Genomic DNA, 19,224 nt, shown 5'->3' on the forward strand with positions numbered 1-19,224 from the left:
GGTAGGAGTGGGATACAGTAGATAGCCCTATTTGGTAAAAGACCAAGTCCATGTTATGGCAAGAACAGCTCAAACAAGAAAAGAGAAATGACAGTAAATCAATACTTTAAGACATGAAGGTCAGTCAATACGGAAAAGTGCAGTCGCAAAAACCATCAAGCGCTATGATGAAATTGGCTCTCATGAGGACCACCACAGGAATGGAAGACCCAGAGTTACCTCTGCTGCAGAGGATATGTTCATTAGAGTTTGCAGCCCAAATAAATGCTTCACAGAGTTCAAGTAACAGACACATCAACTGTTCAGAGGAGATTGTGTTTATCAGGCCTTCATAGTCAAATTTCTGCAAAGAAACCACTACTAAAGGACACCAATAAGAATAAGAGACTTGCTTGGGCCAAGAAACAAGAGCAATGGACATTAGACTGGTGTAAATTTGTCCTCTGGTCTGAAGTGCAAATTTGACATTTTTGGTTCCAACTGCCGTGTCTGTGAGACGCGGTGTGGGTGAACGGATGATCTCTGCATGTGTATTTTCCCACCGTAAAGCATGGAGGAGGAGGTGCCACTGTGTCGGGGTGCTTTGCTGGTGACACTGTCTGTGATTTATTTAGAATTCAAGGCACACTTATCCATCATGGCTACCACAGCATTCTGCAGCGATACGCCATCCCATCTGGTTTGAGCTTATCATTTGTTTTTCAACAGGATAATGACACAACACACCTCCAGGCTGTGTAAGGGCTATTTGACCAAGAAGGAGAGTGATGGAGTGCTCTATCAGATGACCTGGCGTTGTTTAACATTTTGTTTGGTGATTCCATATGTGTTATTTCATAGTTTTAATGTCTTCACTATTATTCAACAATGTAGAAAATATTAAAATAAAGAAAAACCTTGAATTAGTAGGTGTTCTAAAACTCTTGACCGGTAGTGTGACTCTTCAAAAGGTAGTCTTCATTTTTTATATTCTTCATTTGTTTCTGTTAGATACTATATTCAGCTTTTCACTGCTTTGCATTTAGTGGAGCATTTATTTTATCTCTCAAATTAAATTTCCACTCAATTTTGATTTGTATTTTTGGTATCATTTTGAATGAAGGTCAAATCTATGCGTTGACTGTTACCTTACAAAGGGATGTATACACATATCAGGCCTTTTATTGGTCTTTTCTAGAGCGCCAGTGTGCTTTGTTGACTTTACCATCTGCCATTTCTTTCTCCTCCCCTTTCTGAGGAAGCACCCAGCTATTGAACATGCTATGGTAAACATTATATGATAGTCAGCATATGAATTGTGTTGTTTGGTTTGCCTGTTATTTTTCACAATATCTCTTGCTTTTTTTTGTTGCTTTTACTCTCTAGAATGAACAAGTAAAAAAATTGGCAACAATCATTCCACTAGTGTCATCAGTGTTTTTGAGTCACTGTAACAGATATCTTTGTCATCTAGAATTCACGTCTGTCTGACAAGCTGTCTATCGCTGTATCAGAAGTCAGAACTAGGCCTCCCGAGTGGTGCCGCAGTCTAAGCCATTGCATCGCAGAGCTTGAGGCGTCACTACAGACCCGGGTTCAATCCCAGGCTGTGACACAGCCGGCCGTGACCGGGAGACCCATGAGGTGGCGCACAATTGGCCCAGCGTTGTCCGGGTTAGGGGAGAGTTTGGCCGGCCGGGATATCCTATCCCATCACGCTCTAGCAACTCCTTGTGGCGGGCCGGGTGCCTGCAAGCTGGTGCGGCTGGCTTCCGGGTTAAGCAAGCAGTGTGTCAAGATGTGCGGCTTGACAGGGTCGTGTTTCGGAGGACGCATTGCTCTCGACCTTCGCCTCTCCCGAGTCCGCACAGGAGTTGCAGCAATGGGACAACACTGTAACTACCAATTTGGATATCACGAAATTGGGGAGAAAAAGGGGTAAAAATACAAAAAACTGAATAATAAATAAGAAGTCAGGCACTGTGAAACAGTATTAATCAGAGCGAGAGTCTTTAGTAAAAAGACTTTCGCCTTATAATCCTAACGTAGGATATAAATATAGGTAGATCCATGTAGTTTATTTTTAGTTTGTCTTTTATTCATTCTGTTGCCTCCACGAACATCAACTGTACATAGTAGAAATGTACACCCTCTGTTAGTGTGATTTTCTCTTTCCATTTGACTTTATGTGAATGATTCATAATTCCATGATTAATATGCATCGCATGCATCCACACTCAAGCCCTTGATGGGTTATTACCACAAATAAAGCAACTTTTATTCAAACCAAAATTCCAAGGTCTTTCTATTCACACTAATATATAAAGTGCCGTATATAAAGTGCCGTCGGAAAGTATTCAGACCCCATTACTTTTTCAACACTTTGTTACGTTACAGCCTTATTCTAAAATGGATTAACAAATAAAATCCTCATCAATCTACACACAATACCATAATGGCAAAGCATTTTTGCTAATTTAAAATAAAATGGAAATATCACATTTACATAAGTATTCAGACCCTTAACTCAATACTTTGTTGAAGCACCTTTGGCAGTGATTAGAGCCTCAAGTCTTCATGGGTATGACGCTACAAGCTTGGCACACCTGTATTTGTGGAGTTTCTCCCATTCTTCTCTGCAGGTCTTCTCAAGCTCTGTCAGGTTGGATGGGAAGCTTTGCTGCACAACTATTTTCAGGTCTCTCCAGAGATGTTCGATTGGGTTCAAGTCTCGGCTCTGGCTGGGCCACTCAAAGACATTCAGAGACTTGTCCCGAAGCCACTCCTGCATTGTCTTGGCTGTGTGCTTAGGGTTGTTGTCCTGTTGGTAGGTGGATCTTCGCCCCAGTCTGAGGTGCTGAGTGCTCTGGAGCAGGTTTTCATCAAGGATCTCTCTCTGTACTTTGCGCTGTTCATCTTTGCCTCGATCCTGACTAGTCTCCCAGTCCCTGCCGCTGAAAAATATCCCCACAGCCTGATACTGCCACCACCATGCTTCACGGTAGGAATGGTGCCAGGTTTCCTCCGGATGTGACGATTGACATTACATCTTGGTATCATCAGACCAGAGAATCTTGTTTCTCATGGTCTGAGAGTTCTTTAAGTGCCTTTTGGCAAACTCCAAGCAGGCTGTCATGTGCCTTTTTACTGAGGAGTGGCTTCCGTCTGGCCACTCTACCATAAAGGCCTGATTGGTAGAGTGCTGCAGAGATGGTTGCCCTTCTGGAAGGTTCTTCCATCTCATCAGAGGAACTCTAGTGCTTTGTCAGTGACCATCGGGTTCTTGGTCACCTCCCTGAGTTTGGGCAGGCGGCCAGCTCTAGGAAGAGGGTTCCAAACATCTTCCATTTAATAATGATGGAGGCCACTGTGTTCTTGGGGACCTTCAATGCTGCAGACATTTTATTGTATCCTTCCCCAGATCTGTGCCTCGACACAATCCTGTCTCGGAGCTCTACGGACAATTCCTTTGACCTCATCGTTTGGTTTTTTCTCTTACATACACTGTCAACTGTGGGACCTTATATAGACAGGTGTGTGCCTTTCCAAATCATGTCTAATCAATTGAATTTACCACAGGAGGACTCCAATCAGGTTGTAGAAACATCTCAAGGATGATCAGTGGAAACAGGACGCATCTGAGCTAAATTTTGAGTCTCATAGCAAAGGGTCTGAATACTTATGTAAATAAGATATTTCATTTTTTATTTTTTATTAATTTGCTAAAATTTCTAAAAACCTGTTTTCCCTTTGTCATTATGGAGTATTGTTTGTAGATTGCTGAGGATTTGTATTTATTTCATCCATGTTAGAATAAGGCTGTAACGTAACCAAATTTGGAAAAAGTCAAGCGGTCTGAATACTTTCCTAATGCACTCTATGTCCGTCTATCTGATTCGATCTAGTACTGAACTAACAACCATTTGTGTGTCTGACTCTAACGTCCTTACTAAAAGAACCCCCTTCCCTCTCACCCCAACCTGCAGACAGACATTCTCTCTCTTCATTATCCCAACCCTACCCTCAACCATACTTCCCATAGACAGAACAATCCTATACTTACAAACCCTCTCATGCACTTCCCTGCATACATTTCACTTTTCCTTGGATAGCTTCCAGTTACCTCACTGACATGCAGATAGAGAGAAATGCACCTCCTGTGGAAACATTTTTTTTAACAAGCTCTGGTGGTCCGTTTTCACAAGCTGGATTCCTCTTCTAAACAAAATAGCTCTTTCTTTATCTTTTGTCTCTCTCAATTCAATCCAAGAGGATTTATTGGCATGGGGAACATATGTTTACATTGCCAAAGCAAGTGAAATGGATAAACTAAAGTGAAATAAATAACTCTTGTCTCTCTCTCGCCTTCCCCAATTGCTTTCTCTCTCACACACCCTCAATCACACACTCTCTGACACACACACACACACACACACACACACACACACACACACACACACACACACACACACACACACACACACACACACACACACACACACTCTCTGACACACACACACTCTCTCTCTCTCTCTCTCTCTCTCTCTCTCTCTCTCTCTCTCTCTCTCTCTCTCTCTCTCTCTCTCGCCCTCGCTCCCTGACACACACACTCTCTCTCTCTCTCTGACTCGCTCTCTCACAGACACACACACATACACACACACACACGTTCACCTACTCCCTTGTTCAACCTTGCCTACAATTGAAGCTACAGATTCATTACAGCTCTAAACAGAAACAGCAGACATAAAAACGTGTTGTCCTTTAATGAGGGAAGTACATTTAAAACCAGGAAACACCAATAACTAATGTTCAGAAGGGGGCAATCCCTCAGAGTGGGTGGGTGCTTATATTTGTATATTTTTTGGTGCATATCCCACTCTACTTGAGACACCCGCCTGAGCAATTAGTGCTATGACAGGGTGCAGGTGGCTGGGCTTCGCTTTTCTCAGAGAGGACCCCTGCGAAACATAGTATTTGTCAGTCAGCAATAATGGTGTTCTGAATTCACAATGTCATTAGGCCTACAGTATAAACCCCTTTTCCAGTACACGACACACTGCTCGCCACTCCTGGCGGCAGTAAAAACGCCATCGCCATCTGCGCCCAGCCTAGATTTACGTTTTTATTCATTCTAAACAAAAAAGCTTTTTTGGGGTTCTCATACGCTTACAAAGATGTTTTGGATGCAGTAATTGTTAGATAGAATGCGAACACTCATTGATATAGGCTGTAGCAAAAGCTAGCCAAATAGCCTTTTTACTGGTTAAAGTGTTTTTAAGTATAATGCAGTTGATTTGCGATGATGGCACAAACATTATAATAAGCAGGACATTCATACGAATCTTAAAATCCAATTATAATCCAAAGTAGTGTGAAATGCACTCATAAGCAATATGTAAATAGAGGCTTTTTTTGTCTGCCATTTTATAAGAACTTCCCCTTGTTCTGCCACCAATTTGTGCGGATCACCCTCGTGTGGCAATGTTTGCAAACACAGAAAGGGGTCTATTCCTCTCTAGTGTATGCAACTTGCAGGTTACTAATGTATCCAAATGTATCTCTCTGGCCCACTTGGTTTTGTTGATGAAACAAGGATATCACAGATCCTGCCTCTTATCAACGATTAGCCAGCGATTTCAAAGATGATCACGTGACACATGATCATGTCTGATTGGGTAGAACTTTGTGAGAGTTGACCAATCCACGCAGGGTTCTGTAAACCACATGCTGTACAGCACAAGGTTATTATAGGAAACGAAAACTAAAAAAAGAAAAAATAATCATAAAAAAAGATTTTGTCAACTGAAATATTTAACAAACCTGTTTTAAAAAAAGAAAACTATACTGAAACTATTATATTTGACTGTTTTTTCCCCCTAAACTTTTGGCAAAAATCGAATGGGGTTTCAAGCTTTTTTTTCTAATGGGGGTTTGCAAGCTTCTGAATCTGGCGGATAAATTCTGCCAGGAGAAGGCAGTGTTTCAAATAGGCCTAGCTTGTGCATCCCCATCACTAGCTAACTAGTATATATATATATATACTAAACAAAAATATAAATGTAACATGCAACATGCAACAATTTCAAGGATTGTACTGAGTTACAGTTCATACAAGGAAATCAGTCAATTGAAATAAATCATTAGGCCCTAATCATGGATTTCACATGCCTGGGAATACAGATATGCATCTGTTGGTCACAGATACCTTAAAAAAATAAGTAGAGGCGTGGATCAGAAAACCAGTCAGTATCTGGTGTGACCACCATTTGCCTCATGCAGCGTGACACATCTCCTTCACATAGAGTTGATCAGGCTGTTGATTGTGGCTTGTGGAATGTTGTCCCACTCCTCTTCAATGGCTGTGCGAATTTGCTTGATATTGAAAGGCACTGGAACACGCTGTCATACACGTCGATCCAGAGCATCCAAAACATTCTCAATGGGTGACATGTCTGGTGAGTATGTAGGCCACGGAAGAACTGGGACATTTTCAGCTTCCAGGAATTGTGTACAGATCCTTGCGAAATGGGGCCATGCATTATCATGCTGAAACATGAGGTGATGAATGGCACGACAATGGGATCTCGTCAAGGTATCTCTGTGCATTCAAACTGACATTGATAAAATGCAATTGTGTTCATTGTCTGTAGCTTATGCCTGCCCATACCATAACCCCACCGCCACCATGGGGCACTCTGTTCACAACGTTGATATCAGAAAACTGCTCGCCCAACAAACCGATTTGCCATCTGTCCATTACAGTTGAAATCGAGATTCATCCATGAAGAGCACACTTCTCCAGCGTGCCAGTTGCCATTTAAGGTGAGCATTTGCTCACTGAAGTCCGTTACGACGCCGAACTGCACTCAGGTCAAGACCCTGGTGAGGATGACGAGCACGCAGATGAGCTTCCCTGAGATGTTTTCTGACAGTTTGTGCAGAGATTTTTCGGTTGTGCAAACCCACAGTTTCATCAGTGGTCCAGGTGGCTGGTGTCAGCCTATCCCGCAGGTAAAGAAGGCGGATTTTGAGGTCCTGGACTGGCGTGGTTACACGTGGTCTGTAGTTGTGAGGCTGGTTGGACGTACTGCCAAATTTTGTAAAGCTATGTTGGAGGGGGCTTATGGTAGAGAAAGGAACATTACATCCTCTGGCAGTAGCTCTGGTTGACATTTCTGCAGTCAGCATGTCAGTTGCATGTCCCCTCAAAATTGAGACATCTGTGGCATTGTGTTGTGACAAAACTACACATTTTAGAGTGGCCTGTTATTGTCCCCAGCACAAGGTGCACCTGTGTAATTATCATGCTGTTTAATCAGCTCCTTGATATCCCCCACCTGTCAGGTGGATGGATTATCTTGGCAAAGGAGAAATGTTCACTAACAGGGATGTAAACAAATTTGTGTACAACAGTTGAGCGAAATAAGCTTTTTGTGTGAATGGAACGTTTGTGGGACCTTTAATTTCAGCTCATGAAACATGGGACCAACACTTTACATGTTGCGTTTTATATATTGCTTCAGTGTAAAACTCAGACGAAATTTTAAAAAACGGGTAAATCAGGTATAAAAAATGAGCTGAAACTGAACAGAATTTTAAAAAAAAAAAAAATGAAAATGAATAATAAATAATGAAAAAACAAAACAATAATAACATTGGTATAGTATTACAATTTCAGTCGCAGTTGAGCCATGTACACGGCAACAGTATATCTCATATATATGTAATGAACTCCTCTTCAACCATTTTCATGTACTATAATGCCTTCTGAAACCATTTATCCCAATAATGAATTATAGATTCAGTTAGTTGGTCCATTTTATTTATTCTCTCTGTATTGATTTGAGATTGATTAGAATTGGCCTCAGCTGTCTGATTACGGATGATGATATACTGTATCTGTCATGGAATGGGTGTCATCTCAAATTCACTTCTACAGACATACTTAGATATACTGTATAATATTGTACTGAAATCCAAAATATTGATGGAATGATTATATCATAATTTGCTTGTCGTCAACCCTGCCTATCTGTTGCGAATTGAGAAAAAGTAGGAAGCTTCTGAGAATGGCTGGGCCCTCCAACTGCACTCATGACTCTTACAGCTAAGAATTCTACCAAATTTAAAGGCCAGCATTTAACGCAAAAACATAGCAGTGCATTGTTTCATTTGATGTTGAATTCAAATTTTTTCCACATCTCCCTTTTTGTCTCTTTCTGTCTGTTCTCTCTTTCCTCCTCCCACTTTCTCCATACCTCCATTTCTCTCTGGCCACCCAGGTGACTGTCTCTGTGGATGGGATCCTGTCCAACACCGGCTACACCCAGGAGGACTACACCATGCTAGGCTCGGATGACTTCTTCTACATTGGGGGGAGTCCCAACACGGCTGACCTCCCTAGCTCCCCAGTCAGCAATAACTTCATGGGCTGTCTCAAAGACGTAAGTACTGGTCAACTGCCCTCATCAGGGACTCTGATCTGGGAATACACACTGTCATAGGGCTTTTGTTGAGCTGTGTTCACATTCACAAACACCATTCACTTTGTAACATGACAGATTTTTTGTTGTTGTTGAGGAATGCGTCACTTGGAATTTTGATGTTAAACCTCCCAGTGCATCACACAGGAAGAACATACCACGTTTATATTTGTCAATTTTACAGTTGCTAGTTAATGACAGATTGTAATGTGTGAACACATGCAGGGCTCTAAGTGTTTAGCTGTGTAGCCATAGAGTGAGCCATAGAGTGAGCCATAGAGTGAGCCATAGTGTGAGCCATAGAGTGAGCCATAGAGTGAGCAATAGTGTGACCCATAGTGTAGTCTTAGTGTGAGCCATAGAGTGAGCCATAGTGTGAGCCATAGGGTGAGCCATAGGGTGAGCCATAGTGTGAGCCATAGCTGTGAGCCATAGTGTAGCCATAGCTGTGTAGCCATAGCTGTGTAGCCATAGTGTGAGCTATAGTGTAGCCATGGCTGTGAGCCATAGTGTGAGCCATAGTGTGAGCCATAGAGTGAGCCATAGAGTGAGCCATAGAGTGAGCCATAGAGCGAGCCATAGAGCGAGCCATAGTGTGAGCCATAGTGTAGCCATAGTGTGAGCCATACTGTTGCCGTAGTGTGAGCCATAGTGTGAGCCATACTGTAGCCATAGTGTAGCCATAGTGTGAGCCATAGTGTGAGCCATAATATAGCCATAGTGTAGCCATAGTGTGAGCCATAGTGTGAGCCATACTGTAGCCATAGTGTAGCCATAGTGTGAGCCATTCTGTAGCCATAGTGTGAGTCATAGTGTGAGCGATACTGTAGCCATAGTGTGAGCCATACTGTAGCCATAGTGTGAGCCATAGTGTGAGCGATACTGTAGCCATAGTGTGAGCCATACTGTAGCCATAGTGTGAGCCATAGGGTGAGCGATACTGTAGCCATAGTGTGAGCCATACTGTAGCCATAGTGTGAGCCATAGTGTGAGCGATACTGTAGCCATAGTGTGAGCCATAGTGTGAGCCATAGTGTAGCCATAGTGTGAGCCATACTGTTGCCGTAGTGTGAGCCATAGTGTGAGCCATACTGTAGCCATAGTGTAGCCATAGTGTGAGCCATAGTGTGAGCCATACTGTAGCCATAGTGTAGCCATAGTGTGAGCCATAGTGTGAGCCATGGTGTGAGCCATACTATAGCCATAGTGTAGCCATAGTGTGAGCCATAGTGTGAGCCATACTGTAGCCATAGTGTAGCCATAGTGTGAGCCATAGTGTGAGCCATAGTGTGAGCCATAGTGTGAGTCATACTATAGCCATAGTGTAGCCATAGTGTGAGCCATAGTGTGAGCCATACTGTAGCCATAGTGTAGCCATAGTGTGAGCCATTCTGTAGCCATAGTGTGAGTCATATTGTGAGCGATACTGTAGCCATAGTGTGAGCCATACTGTAGCCATAGTGTGAGCCATAGTGTGAGCGATACTGTAGCCATAGTGTGAGCCATACTGTAGCCATAGTGTGAGCCATAGGGTGAGCGATACTGTAGCCATAGTGTGAGCCATACTGTAGCCATAGTGTGAGCCATAGTGTGAGCGATACTGTAGCCATAGTGTGAGCCATACTGTAGCCATAGTGTGAGCCATAGTGTGAGCGATACTGTAGCCATAGTGTGAGCCATACTGTAGCCATAGTGTGAGCCATTTGGGGGGAGTCCCAACACGGCTGACCTCCCTGGCTCCCCTGTCAGCAATAACTTCATGGGCTGTCTCAAAGACGTAAGTACTGGTCAACTGCCCTCATCAGGGACTCTGATCTGGGAATACACACTGTCATAGGGCTTTTGTTGAGCTGTGTTCACATTCACAAACACCATTCACTTTGACAGATTTTTTGTTGTTGTTGAGGAATGCGTCACTTGGAATTTTGATGTTAAACCTCCCAGTGCATCACACAGGAAGAACATACCACGTTTATATTTGTCAATTTTACAGTTGCTAGTTAATGACAGATTGTAATGTGTGAACACATGCAGGGCTCTAAGTGTTTAGCTGTGTAGCCATAGAGTGAGCCATAGAGTGAGCCATAGAGTGAGCCATAGTGTGAGCCATAGAGTGAGCCATAGAGTGAGCAATAGTGTGACCCATAGTGTAGTCTTAGTGTGAGCCATAGAGTGAGCCATAGTGTGAGCCATAGGGTGAGCCATAGGGTGAGCCATAGTGTGAGCGATACTGTAGCCATAGTGTGAGCCATACTGTAGCCATAGTGTGAGCCATAGTGTGAGCGATACTGTAGCCATAGTGTGAGCCATACTGTAGCCATAGTGTGAGCCATTTGGGGGGAGTCCCAACACGGCTGACCTCCCTGGCTCCCCTGTCAGCAATAACTTCATGGGCTGTCTCAAAGACGTAAGTACTGGTCAACTGCCCTCATCAGGGACTCTGATCTGGGAATACACACTGTCATAGGGCTTTTGTTGAGCTGTGTTCACATTCACAAACACCATTCACTTTGACAGATTTTTTGTTGTTGTTTAGGAATGCGTCACTTGGAATTTTGATGTTAAACCTCCCAGTGCATCACACAGGAAGAACATACCACGTTTATATTTGTCAATTTTACAGTTGCTAGTTAATGACAGATTGTAATGTGTGAACACATGCAGGGCTCTAAGTGTTTAGCTGTGTAGCCATAGAGTGAGCCATAGAGTGAGCCATAGAGTGAGCCATAGTGTGAGCCATAGAGTGAGCCATAGAGTGAGCAATAGTGTGACCCATAGTGTAGTCTTAGTGTGAGCCATAGAGTGAGCCATAGTGTGAGCCATAGGGTGAGCCATAGGGTGAGCCATAGTGTGAGCCATAGCTGTGAGCCATAGTGTATCCATAGCTGTGTAGCCATAGCTGTGTAGCCATAGTGTGAGCTATAGTGTAGCCATGGCTGTGAGCCATAGTGTGAGCCATAGTGTGAGCCATAGAGTGAGCCATAGAGTGAGCCATAGAGTGAGCCATAGTGTGAGCCATAGTGTGAGCCATAGAGTGAGCCATAGAGTGAGCCATAGAGTGAGCCATAGAGTGACCCATAGTGTGACCATAGTGTAGTCTTAGTGTGAGCCATAGTGTAGTCATAGTGTGAGCCATAGCTGTGAGCCATAGTGTACCCATAGCTGTGTAGCCATAGCTGTGTAGCCATAGTGTGAGCCATAGTGTGAGCCATAGAGTGAGCCATAGAGTGAGCCATAGAGTGAGCCATAGTGCGAGCCATAGTGTGAGCCATAATGTAGCCATAGTGTAGCCATAGTGTAGCCATAGTGTAGACATAGCGTGAGCCATAATGTAGCCATAGAGTGAGCCATAGTGTAGCCATAGTGTAGCCATAGTGTGAGCCATATTGTAGCCATAGTGTGAGCCATAGTGTGAGCCATAGTGTAGCCATAGTGTGAGCCATACTGTTGCCGTAGTGTGAGCCATAGTGTGAGCCATACTGTAGCCATAGTGTAGCCATAGTGTGAGCCATAGTGTGAGCCATACTGTAGCCATAGTGTAGCCATAGTGTGAGCCATGGTGTGAGCCATACCATAGCCATAGTGTGAGCCATAGTGTGAGCAATACTGTAGCCATAGTGTAGCCATAGTGTGAGCCATAGTGTAGCCATAGTGTGAGCCATAGTGTGAGCCATACTATAGCCATACTGTAGCTATAGTGTAGCCATAGTGTGAGCCATTCTGTAGCCATAGTGTGAGCCATAGTGTGAGCGATACTGTAGCCATAGTGTGAGCCATACTGTAGCCATAGTGTGAGCCATAGTGTGAGCGATACTGTAGCCATAGTGTAGTCTTAGTGTGAGCCATAGTGTAGTCATAGTGTGAGCCATAGCTGTGAGCCATAGCTGTGTAGCCATAGCTGTGTAGCCATAGTGTGAGCTATAGTGTAGCCATAGCTGTGAGCTATAGTGTAGCCATAGCTGTGAGCTATTGTGTGAGCCATAGAGTGAGCCATAGAGCGAGCCATAGAGCGAGCCATAGAGCGAGCCATAGTGCGAGCCATAGTGTGAGCCATCGTGTGAGCCATAGTGTAGCCATAGTGTAGCCATAATGTGAGCCATAGTGTAGCCATAGAGTGAGCCATAGTCTAGCCATAGTGTAGCCATAGTGTGAGCCATAGTGTGAGCCATAGTGTAGCCATAGCTGTGTAGCCATAGCTGTGTAGCCATAGTGTGAGCCAAAGCTGTGAGCCAAAGCTGTGAGCCATAGTGTGAGCCATAGTGTGAGCCATAGAGTGAGCCATAGAGTGAGCCATAGAGTGAGCCATAGAGTTAGCCATAGAGTGAGCCATAGTGTAGTCTTAGTGTGAGCCATAGTGTAGTCTTAGTGTGAGACATAGTGTGAGCCATAGTGTGAGCCATAGTGTGAGCCATAGCTGTGTAGCCATAGCTGTGTAGCCATAGCTGTGTAGCCATAGTGTGAGCCAAAGCTGTGAGCCAAAGCTGTGAGCCATAGTGTGAGCCATAGAGTGAGCCATAGAGTGAGCCATAGAGTGAGCCATAATGTAGCCATAGTGTAGCCATAGTGTAGCCATAGTGTAGACATAGCGTGAGCCATAATGTAGCCATAGAGTGAGCCATAGTGTAGCCATAGTGTAGCCATAGTGTGAGCCATATTGTAGCCATAGTGTGAGCCATAGTGTGAGCCATAGTGTAGCCATAGTGTGAGCCATACTGTTGCCGTAGTGTGAGCCATAGTGTGAGCCATACTGTAGCCATAGTGTAGCCATAGTGTGAGCCATAGTGTGAGCCATACTGTAGCCATAGTGTAGCCATAGTGTGAGCCATGGTGTGAGCCATACCATAGCCATAGTGTGAGCCATAGTGTGAGCAATACTGTAGCCATAGTGTAGCCATAGTGTGAGCCATAGTTTAGCCATAGTGTGAGCCATAGTGTGAGCCATACTATAGCCATAGTGTAGCCATAGTGTGAGCCATAGTGTGAGCCATACTGTAGCCATAGTGTAGCCATAGTGTGAGCCATTCTGTAGCCATAGTGTGAGCCATAGTGTGAGCGATACTGTAGCCATAGTGTGAGCCATACTGTAGCCATAGTGTGAGCCATAGTGTGAGCGATACTGTAGCCATAGTGTAGTCTTAGTGTGAGCCATAGTGTAGTCATAGTGTGAGCCATAGCTGTGAGCCATAGCTGTGTAGCCATAGCTGTGTAGCCATAGTGTGAGCTATAGTGTAGCCATAGCTGTGAGCTATAGTGTAGCCATAGCTGTGAGCTATTGTGTGAGCCATAGAGTGAGCCATAGAGCGAGCCATAGAGCGAGCCATAGAGCGAGCCATAGTGCGAGCCATAGTGTGAGCCATCGTGTGAGCCATAGTGTAGCCATAGTGTAGCCATAATGTGAGCCATAGTGTAGCCATAGAGTGAGCCATAGTCTAGCCATAGTGTAGCCATAGTGTGAGCCATAGTGTGAGCCATAGTGTAGCCATAGCTGTGTAGCCATAGCTGTGTAGCCATAGTGTGAGCCAAAGCTGTGAGCCAAAGCTGTGAGCCATAGTGTGAGCCATAGTGTGAGCCATAGAGTGAGCCATAGAGTGAACCATAGAGTGAGCCATAGAGTTAGCCATAGAGTGAGCCATAGTGTAGTCTTAGTGTGAGCCATAGTGTAGTCTTAGTGTGAGCCATAGTGTGAGCCATAGTGTGAGCCATAGTGTAGCCATAGCTGTGTAGCCATAGCTGTGTAGCCATAGTGTGAGCCAAAGCTGTGAGCCAAAGCTGTGAGCCATAGTGTGAGCCATAGAGTGAGCCATAGAGTGAGCCATAGAGTGAGCCATAGAGTGAGCCATAGAGTTAGCCATAGAGTGAGCCATAGTGTAGTCTTAGTGTGAGCCATAGTGTAGTCTTAGTGTGAGCGATAGCTGTGAGCCATAGTGTGAGCCATAGCTGTGAGCCATAGCTGTGTATCCATAGCTGTGTAGCCATAGTGTGAGCTATAGTGTAGCCATAGCTGTGAGCTATAGTGCAGCCATAGCTGTGAGCTATTGTGTGAGCCATAGAGTGAGCCATAGAGTGTAGCCATAGAGTGAGCCATAGAGTGAGCCATAGAGTGAGCCATAATGTAGCCATAGAGTGAGCCATAGGGTGAGCCATAGAGTGAGCCATAGAGTGAGCCATAGTTTAGACATAGTGTGAGCCATAGTGTGAGCCATAGTGTAGCCATAGTGTGAGCCATAGTGTGAGCCACAGAGTGAGCCATAGTGTGAGCCACAGAGTGAGCCATAGAGTGAGCCATAGAGTGTAGCCATAGAGTGTGCCATAATGTAGCCATACAGTGAGCCATAGAGTGAGCCATAGAGTGAGCCATAGAGCGAGCCATAGAGCGAGCCATAGTGTGAGCCATAGTGTCAGCCATAGTGTAGCCATCGTGTGAGCCATAGTGTGAGCCATAGTGTAGCCATAATGTGAGCCATAGTGTAGCCATAGAGTGAGCCATAGTGTAGCCATAGTGTAGCCATAGTGTAGCCATAGTGTGAGCCATAGTGTGAGCCATAGTGTAGCCATAGAGTGAGCCATAGTGTGAGCCATAGTGTGAGCCATAATGTGAGCGATACTGTAGCCATAGTGTGAGCCATAGTGTGCCATAGAGTGAGCCATAGAGGGAGCCATAGAGTGAGCCATAGAGTGAGCCATAGTTTAGACATAGTGTGAGCCATAGTGTGAGCCATAGTGTAGCCATAGTGTGAGCCATAGTGTGAGCCACAGAGTGAGCCATAGTGTGAGCCACAGAGTGAGCCATAGAGTGAGCCATAGAGTGTAGCCATAGAGTGTGCCATAATGTAGCCATACAGTGAGCCATAGAGTGAGCCATAGAGTGAGCCATAGAGCGAGCCATAGAGCGAGCCATAGTGTGAGCCATAGTGTCAGCCATAGTGTAGCCATCGTGTGAGCCATCGTGTGAGCCATAGTGTGAGCCATAGTGTAGCCATAATGTGAGCCATAGTGTAGCCATAGAGTGAGCCATAGTGTAGCCATAGTGTAGCCATAGTGTAGCCATAGTGTGAGCCATAGTGTGAGCCATAGTGTAGCCATAGAGTGAGCCATAGTGTGAGCCATAGTGTGAGCCATAATGTGAGCGATACTGTAGCCATAGTGTGAGCCATAGTGTGCCATAGAGTGAGCCATAGAGGGAGCCATAGCTGTGAGCTGTAGCTGTGAGCCATAGTGTAGCTATAGCTGTGATCCATAGTGTGAGCCATACCTGTAAGCCATAGCTGTAAGCCATAGCTGTGAGCCATAGCTGTGAGCCATAGTGTGAGCCATAGTGTGAGCCATAGCAGTGAGCCATAGCTGTGAGCCATAGCTGTGAGCCATAGTGTAGCCATAGCTGTGAGCCATAGTGTAGCCATAGTGTGAGCCATACTGTAGCCATAGTGTGAGCCATAGCTGTGTTTCATTTGCATACCTCTGCATATCACCTGGCATTGTACAGTATGGTAATTGGTCAGGTATGAATGTAGTTATGGCCTTGAATTATACAATAGCATGTCTACCTGTATATGAACACCAGACTTTCTTTTCTGTTGAATAATGCAGGTTATCTCCCCCCCCCCGTTGTGACCTTCCTATACCCCCCTCTCTCCCCCATCTCTCTCTCTCTCTCTCTCTCTCTCCCGCCCCCTCTCTCTATATATATATTTCCCTCCCCCCTCTCTCTCTCCCTCCCCATCTCTCTCTCTCTCCCTCTCTCTCTTTTTCCCTCCGTTTCACCCTCCCTCCTTCTCTCTCTCAGACAGAGCACATGTGTAATAAATACTGTGCCAGTGTTAGTGAGGTCTTAGCTTTACCTTCCTGACAGCCAAATTAGACATTGATCTCCTTCATGGATTCCCAGGCAGCACGTCCCTCCCTCTGTCTTTGTTTAGTTGACCCCATCATTTATTAATAATGTCCACCTCTTCATTGATTGAGCAGTGCTTCTCACTGTCCTGGTTTCCTAAAGTGTTTTTCACATGATTCCTAATACCAATATACTGATACACTATAAAATAAATCAGCAGTCTGTAACATTCATTGTGTGATAGATATTGGTGGACTATACTGTATATCAGGGCTAGGATGGGCCTGAAGGGAATTACTGATAAACATACATTTGATAACAGGCTGAACAATATACAGTGGGATCTACATTGGGATCCAAAATTATTGCACAAACTCAAAAAAGTTCTGGGATACTGTAAAGTCCATGAAGAATAAGAGCACCTCCTCCCAGCTGCCCACTGCACTGAGGATAGGAAACTCTGTCACCACCGATAAATCCACTATAATTGAGAATTTCAATAAGCATTTTTCTACGGCTGGCCATGCTTTCCACCTGGCTAACCCTACCCCGGTTAACAGCAGTGCACCCCCCACAGCAACTCGCTCAAGCCTTCCCCATTTCTCCTTCTCCCAAATCCAGTCAACTGATGTTCTGAAAAAGCTGCAAAATCTGGACCCCTACAAATCAGCTGGGCTAGACAATCTGGACCCTTTCTTTCTAAAATTATCTGCCGAAATTGTTGCAACCCCTATTACTAGCCTGTTCAACCTCTCTTTCGTGTCGTCTGAGATTCCCAAAGATTGGAAAGCAGCTGTGGTCATCCCCCTCTTCAAAGGGGGGGACACTCTTGACCCAAACAGCTACAGACCTATATCTATCCTACCCTGCCTTTCTAAGGTCTTCGAAAGCCAAGTCAACAAACAGATTACCGACCATTTCGAATCCCACTGCACCTTCTCCGCAATGCAATCTGGTTTCAGAGCTGGTCATGGGTGCACCTCAGCCACGCTCAAGGTCCTAAACGATATCTTAACCGCCATCGATAAGAAACAATACTGTGCAGCCGTATTCATTGACATGGCCAAGGCTTTCGACTCTGTCAATCACCACATCCTCATCGGCAGACTCAATAGTCTTGGTTTCTCAAATGATTGCCTCGCCTGGTTCACCAACTACTTCTCTGACAGAGTTCAGTGTGTCAAATCGGAGGGCCTGTTGTCCGGACCTCTGGCAGTCTCTATGGGGGTGCCACAGGGTTCAATTCTTGGGCTGACTCTCTTCTCTGTATACATCAATGATGTTGCTCTTGCTGCTGATGAGTCTCTGATCCACCTCTACGCAGACGACACCATTCTGTATACTTCTGGCCCTTCTTTGGACACTGTATTAACAACTCTCCAGATGAGCTTCAATGCCATACAACTCTCCTTCTGTGACCTACAACTGCTCTTAAATACAAGTAAAACTAAATGCATGCTCTTCAAACGATCGCTCTCTGCACCTGCCCGCCCATCCAGCATCACTACTCTGGACGGTTCTGACTTAGAATATGTGGACAACTACAAATACCTAGGTGTCTGGTTAGACTGTAAACTCTCCTTCCAGACTCACATCAAACATCTCCAATCCTAAGTTAAATCTAGAATTGGCTTCCTATTTCGCAACAAAGCATCCTTCACTCATGCTGCCAAACATACCCTCGTAAAACTGACCATCCTACCGATCCTCGACTTCGGCGATGTCATTTACAAAATAGCCTCCAATACCCTACTCAATAAATTGGATGCAGTCTATCACAGTGCTATCCGTTTTGTCACCAAAGCCCCATATACTACCCATCACTACGACCTGTACTCTCTTGTTGGCTGGCCCTCGCTTCATACTCGTCGCCAAACCCACTACCTCCAGGTCATCTACAAGACCCTGCTAGGTAAAGTCCCCCCTTATCTCAGCTCGCTGGTCACCATAGCAGCACCCACCTGTAGCACGTGCTCCAGCAGGTATATCTCACTGGTCACCCCCAAAGCCAATTCCTCATTCGGCCGCCTCTCCTTCCAGTTCTCTGCTGCCAATGACTGGAACGAACTACAAAAATCGAAAAAAGACTTATCTCCCTCACTAGCTTTAAGCACCAGCTGTTAGAGCAGCTCACAAATTACTGCACCTGTACATAGCCCATCTATAATTTAGCCCAAACAACTACCTTTTCCCCTACTGTATTTATTTATTTATTTATTTTGCTCCTTTGCACCCCATTATTTCTATTTCTACTTTGCACTTTCTTCCACTGCAAATCTACCATTCCAGTGTTTTACTTGCTATATTGTATGTACTTCGCCACCATGGCCTTTTTTTGCCTTTACCTCCCTTATCTCACCTCATTTGCTCACATTGTATATAGACTTATTTTTCTACTGTATTATTGACTGTATGTTTGTTTTACTCCATGTGTAACTGTGTTGTTGTATGTGTCAAACTGCTTTGCTTTATCTTGGCCAGGTCGCAATTGTAAATGAGAACTTGTTCTCAACTTGCATACCTGGTTAAATAAAGGTGAAATAAAATAAAAATTATTTAATTAAGATGAGCAAAAAAGACAGTATAAAATAAATAATACAAATACTGAGCTATATAATATGCTACATTTTTTTTACAAGTTATATAATTTTCTACCAATACAATTGCTCAGTGAAAGAGATTTTGTTTAACAAGTAATGCAAAGAAATCTAAAAAAGATTGAGGTCAAAATGATTGGATCTCCCGTTTTCAATACTCCAGCACCTTCCCCTTACGAGGATAATGACACTGAGCCTTTAAAAAATATATATCATCGTTGGCAGCTTCAGAGTTGCAAAGAAAAAGCCATATCTCAGACTGGCCAATAAAAATAAAAGATAGAGATGGGCAAAAGAACACAGACACTAGACAGAGGAACTCTGCCTAGAA

General features: G+C 44.4%; 1 protein-coding gene across 4 annotated transcripts in view; it reads left to right on the plus strand.

Annotated features, from left to right (window-relative positions):
* nrxn2a (neurexin 2a) overlaps window positions 1-19,224 on the plus strand; it is a 402,746-nt gene that overhangs the window by 149,823 nt on the left and 233,699 nt on the right. For all 4 annotated transcript variants that reach the window (XM_045690105.1, XM_045690104.1, XM_045690106.1 and 1 more), the window contains exon 5: window positions 8,265-8,426. In XM_045690105.1, coding sequence (XP_045546061.1) covers window positions 8,265-8,426 — 162 coding nt within the window. The remainder of the gene's footprint in view (window positions 1-8,264; window positions 8,427-19,224) is intronic.

This window comes from Salmo salar, chromosome ssa11 (genome assembly GCF_905237065.1).
Source record: "Salmo salar chromosome ssa11, Ssal_v3.1, whole genome shotgun sequence".
Classification (NCBI taxonomy): Eukaryota; Metazoa; Chordata; class Actinopteri; order Salmoniformes; family Salmonidae; genus Salmo; species Salmo salar.